The 6,230-nt window shown below is 36.8% G+C and overlaps 1 protein-coding gene across 1 annotated transcript; it reads left to right on the plus strand.

Moving 5' to 3' along the window:
- Positions 1-49: 49 nt before the first annotated feature.
- Positions 50-3,452, plus strand: LOC113507198 (the record flags this gene model as incomplete). Its single annotated transcript, XM_026890060.1, has 4 exons — positions 50-157; positions 594-713; positions 1,276-1,330; positions 1,774-3,452. Coding segments are annotated over 4 exons (324 nt in total), but the record flags the coding sequence as incomplete, so codon positions are not given.
- Between the last annotated feature and the right edge of the window lie 2,778 nt (positions 3,453-6,230).

Below are 6,230 nucleotides of genomic sequence, written 5' to 3' on the forward strand. Positions count from 1 at the left end.
CAGACGAATGCGGTCTACGATGCCCTAAAGATGTCCCATCACCGCGCAGTTCCAGCTGCGGAGACGCAAAAACGAGCAGGCTTTTGGAACAAAAAAGCTTGGAAGAAGATATCTGGGTTTTCTAGTTCTAACAGCATCAACAAAGCCGGGCTTACTGGTAAGTTTTTCATATTTTGAACACACAAACATTTTTCAGTCTTCTTTAATGCATGCAAACTACAATAGCTGTTAATAGAACTTTATTTAATGAGTTTATTACTTCTGTATTTAGCTCAAACTAAACTTAAAACATAAAGCACATACTCAAAACATTCGTCGTCGCCCCTTAGGACGTATCACGAAACACAACGTAGTCATAAATCCAGTACAGAATGCTTAAAGTATAGAGTTTCATTCTGCCATAAAACGTGAATGAATACTAGCGGTATCAAGTCATGAAAACCCTGAGAGGATCATTCCTTTTTTTTTATTTGGCCCGCTTTCGTCCGCCCATAGGCGTTTTTCAGATGGACGCGCGCGCGTGGCTCTATGTTTGTTGTTTCATTTTGGTTTAGTTGTTTGTTTTGTTAACGGTGCGGCGTTTTGCATTGCAGGTCTGCTCGTTAGGTACACTTTCCGGCGTAAGTCCGGCTCGCAGGGCTCTCAGGGCAAGCGGCGTGCCGAGCCCGTCAAATGCGATGCGTGCCTCTCACAGCGATGTTAGCCGCTCTATGGTAAGGCTCTCCGCCACACACATGCCACTTTGCTGGCAGATAGTACACTGGCTTCTTCATATAATTAGCTGGACATATACTAACATTCGATTAAATATACTTTCTACTAATAACAACTATATTCATGCAATTATAGAATTGGAAGTGCGCGTCCATATCATAGTTTGTCTCTTATTGAGATTTCAATCAATTTTATTTTTCTTTTATTTCGCAACCATACACAGCACAGTCATACACATAACAATCTTATTTTATACAAACAAAACTATTTAAAATATAAAGGTACAGCAGATAGAACCGGCCAGGTCAGAAACGATTAACGAAGTCGATATAAAGTTCCCTCATTAAGGTATCGTAGATATTACTTCTGCTAACTTCGACTTAAGATAAGTATTGTTCCGCAAGAGCCGAGACAATAGCGTGCGCTACCACTTAATTAAACCTCCTCGATACGATATAAACTATGAACAAGCGGAAAGTTTCCCTTTAATCCTCCAAGACAAACGTTCATTAAAAGAATATACAATTTAAAACCGTTCACATTGAAATGTCTTGGTTGCAGATGACGCGGTTAGGCCAAGCAGAGCTAAATCCAGAACAGCCACTATACCGTACAGGTTAATGATACTACTTATTACATAGGGACCATCTCCAACGGCGAGTGTCTTGCGATATTTCGGACTAGAATATCAGTTTGTAACGGAGTGCCGAAGTTTTACCGTGTTCGCAACAGGTTGCCAGAGGCGGCTAGGTTTAAGGATTGTTTTAATCGAGTTTTGTCCATTCGTCGGAGGTGTGATGACTCTCAGTCGTCGTTCACACGCAGTTTAAACGTTTCGTTTCGCAGCGGGCGCGCAGCGTATCGTCACAGAGAATAGTTTTGTGCTACAATGAGACACCCGCCCGTGGAAACTGTCCCTCACTTATCATCCCTTGACTTATAAATTTATTAATATACTAATCTAATATCTAACTGCATTTATTCTCATCTTTTTAACAAACTAACCTCAAACTTGTACCAGAATTTTCTTGTAATTTTAATAAAGTTTCCTTGTTACAGCTACTCCAACGGAAAACTGGTGGTGCCGCTGGATTCCCTAGCACAGAGCTGAGGGGCCAGTCCCCCTCGGCATTCCCGCCTCCAACTCCTCAGAGGGACTCCTCAACACCGCAGGCCAGCGGTAGACACCACCAGTGACGTAGTTCGACAACGAGCTAAGAACCATTGTGTTACTTGAAACGTTTAAAGAAACATTCCATTTTACTTCAACAATAGGTACGAGTATCGTTAATGCCACCTCAGCTAGTCTCAAAGACAAACTGTTCTTAGGTGTACCCAGTGTAAATATAGTGAACGGACATTCAAATAATACTGTAGGAGAAACGGGGAGAGTATACGTTGAAGTGATAGAAAAGCCTAAATTAATTATTTGTATTGTTATAACGATCGTTTCATAGAAACGTAATGACTACATTGTTGTTACTTATCAATTTTTAGTAGTTAATAGGTACATGAAAAGGCTGACAAAGTTGAAGAATCTGATTTTGTACATGATATGAGCTGCCATCTTAGCTAATATTTTAATTTTGTCTACCAATTTGGAATTTATCTGCGACATTTTCTATATCACAAATATTTGATAGTACATCGATATAATTCAATCTAAGTAAAATTCGTTCTAAAATGCTACAGATTTTGCCCAAACCATGGTGCTTGACATAACATTACAGTGACATCTTTCACTATTCTCACTACAAGCATTGTCGTGTAAATACGATTTCATGAGCCGAGCTACAAAAAATTGTAAGGTCCAATCTATTTATTTCAACATAAATATAATAACGTGTAAAATTTTGTTTAATAAATGTTTTAAACGTTAATCACATTCGGTAAATATTGTTAATAATTGTTAGTACATAGTTGTATATTTGTAAATACATGCGAAAAACATGGTGCACTACTTTGTTTATAATTTATGTAAATAGATATAAATGTACCTATACAGTCACAGTCGTAATGCTTTTATAATATTTTAAATGCAATCGTCGTACTTGAGTGTCACTTTGAATAAATGAAAAAAAAAATGTCAAATATCGAATTTGTTTTGTATTTATTGTGGGATGTATCTCATGTGGTATATTGGTGTTGGAATACATGCCTTTCGTAGTATTTTGGTATTAAGTCATTGATCCATTACGTTTACCGCCGCGGCGTGAACGTCGTTTGTATGCGGGCCGGCGGCAAATGGAGCGCCGGCATTACATGTACAGATTTGACATATGGGAATTACTATACGTGCTGATTACATACATAAATAAAATCTGCTTTCACTCTACGCCAGCCGTCAATATAAATGAGTCCGTAATGTGGATATCGATTCACTGATGTTATTTCTTGAAACTAATTGATTAGGGGCGATTTTAATACAGTCGCGTACATTTTTAAACAGTAATCATTGATTATCGATGGTAATAACTTTTATCAGCGCAGAGTGAACATATTTTGATTTATCCGTTTTCGTGAGACCAGAGCAATGTACATAGGTAGTGATATTGTATATTTTCTTTATATCAGTCAGTGGAGTCTGTCTTGTAACTAATATTATTCTAAACTCGACTGATACAACGTAAAATAATCTCAATGTTACATGAAATAATATTTCTTTAATTGTCTGTAATTTAGTGATCGTGTTCAAGTCAAAAGAGATTTTTATTAAATAAATTACAAAAAGTCTTTGATTTTTATTTCTTACTCTGAGAGTCCTTTTTAATACGTTTTATAATCTACGTAAAAAGTACTTACGAATGAAGATGGAATCTAAATCTAATTATAAAAATGTTTTACGTACAGACTACAAGTACCTAATGGGTAATACACATTATAACAATAACTTGCGATTTTCTTCAGCTTTTTAAGTCTACTATGAACACATAATGGTTACGCATACCTAACTATAATTAAGCATATGTACTCAAGTAGGTACATACAGCATACTCAGGCGAACACGACCTAATTTACCTACATTACCTACACGCTGCATTAAGTACCCAGCTGAGCGACTTCCTTATTTTTATTATAGATTATGCGATTGCTTATTCAGAAGCCCAAAAGCTTTCATCTCGCGAATCGAGAACAATCCCTAAAATTCACCACAATACCTTGAATGAGTATAAAATTTCGCCCCGCACAGTAGGGGACCAGGTCTCCTTTATGCCTCTCAACGGGTTAATTGTTTGATTGCCAATAAAAATAAAAAACAGAGCATACATACATACCCTTTGTTTTTGAATACATGCAGTATACAGCTGCTTGTTAAACGATGCTTTATTGAGGTACTAACGACCGAAGGTATGGTTTATTACATAGGTAACTATAATATATGCTCTGTGAATATTAGTAAAGAAAATTTTACCTTCCCTGGCGATTTTGCTGCCATTAGACGACGATGTAAAATAAACGGAACTTCTGCTTAACTTAAAAGATTTCGTAGAATATTTGAATTGAAATTACCGAGTCGAGTCGCAAACGTTAAGTACTTGCACGTCGCTATCGCATTAAGAAGCCATTGAAGCCAACAGTTCAGAAGTCGTTTTTACAAAGAAATCTAAAATTTTTGAATAAAAGATTTTTGTGCAAATACCTCAATCCTTAGCTAATCTACTTATCAATTGAATAGTGCAGTTAAAACAAAATGTCTGTAAACTATTATCTGAACTACTCCTGCAAATCTTAGACTTTAGACCACTCAGCCCGATTGTAAGAGAAAATTACAGCACTTATAAAATATCAGACGTCGATTTTAAGTCTAAGTACTTATTGATTAATTCTAAAGCGAGCCCAACCAGGGGCGTAACCTAACGCTTTTGAATTTTTGAACATTAATTAAACGAGTAAAAATGACATTCAACAAAAATATTTAATTGGATCTGGTGAGATATAAAAAATAACATGTATTTATGAAGTTTGGACGTAACTTATTTGGATTTATTGGACACATACGTCACTAACTAACAAAAGGAATTCCTACAATCGAAAGCGAGCTTTATTAATTCGTTATTCGTAACATCCAGTCGGTTTCAGTGTCGTCCAATTAATATCAATATAGCGTGCAGGGATTTGAGCATACCATACAGATGGCTGGCATTACACGTCTCGGATTGTTTGTACGAATGTTCGGCTCGATAAATTAGAGACAACAGTACCGCGTATCAAATGAATGCCGCATGTATTGACACGCCATATTGCTGGTGCCTTGATGGATGTACGGAAATCTGTTTGCTCTGCCGTATCGTTTGTTAGCTCTAATAATTGTCTGTCACGGATACGAGTTGCACACTTATCTTGTTTGTTTAATTGAAATGCCATTGTGACGGCTTTTATATAGATTTATAGTACCGCAGTTCGATGACGTGTCTGCTGGCAATATTCTGGTGCATGGATAGGTACTGCGTTTATTTATAGAACGTCTCGAACGATATAAGTTAGGTATTTATAGATTCAGAAAGTGGGTGGTTTTTGCAGTGATGACATAGTGGTGACCAAACTGAAAAACCCAAGATCGCAGGGCCGAATAATGCACGCACCAATTATTTTTGAACTTATGTGCGATTAGTAATGTAATTATACCTGAGAATTTTCAAAGAATATGTGTTCATTTTAATGACTTATGTTCTAAGACTAATTTTTATGCACATCAACCATACGAAAAAAAAATAACAAAAATCTTCTTTAACATTTATTTGCAGTTTTGATTTTAAGTAGCTGATATTTTCCGTCATGGCCGCCGAGCACCATCATCAACCTAATTATTAAGCAGTTCGCAGTTCACGGAAACTCCTAATTAACGACAAACATAAACAAGTACTCATTAAACACTAATCTCCTGAACAAGAAGGAACACCAGCGTTAAATAACCTTAAATATAATGGAGCATTAACATTAAACTGCTCCGCTTTGGCCCAAAAACCGCAACACGAAATTAATATAACAAAGTAGAGATAACTATGTATAATGAACGGGCTTGTAACAATAAACGCCCCCGGGCCTTGTTTTTGTTCGGGAATCCTCCGAGATAGGCACTATCTGGGCGGGGTAACTTGGCCTTAAGTAAACATTATCTGACTTGCGATAGTCCGACCTCACCCTCGCCTCTGGCCAAATTAGTTTTTAACACTAACATCAAAGTAGGCAATAACAATGTTCCGAAGTTGATGCGAGTTTCCAATTTGTTCTCCGATTGTTAGCTCAGCTTCACGATTAACATGTTTTCTTATTCTGTTTTATGGAATTTGGGAACAAAAGACAAATTAAGTTGTCTCATTCATTTGCAGTAATAAAAAAGGATCTTGTAAGGGTTGTAGAAATTACTGCACAGTCGTTAAAATGTAATGAGAGCTAGCTAAATCGTTGTCAGCACAAAAGTAATTTGCTCAAAGAACTGGCAGAGAATACCTCCTCTTTAAAGAAAAAATAAAAGACGTCTCGCTCTCCTTTCACGTCTTAAGCGTAAAAAAGCA

Source organism: Trichoplusia ni, unplaced genomic scaffold (genome assembly GCF_003590095.1).
Source record: "Trichoplusia ni isolate ovarian cell line Hi5 unplaced genomic scaffold, tn1 tig00000985, whole genome shotgun sequence".
Lineage (NCBI taxonomy): Eukaryota > Metazoa > Arthropoda > Insecta > Lepidoptera > Noctuidae > Trichoplusia > Trichoplusia ni.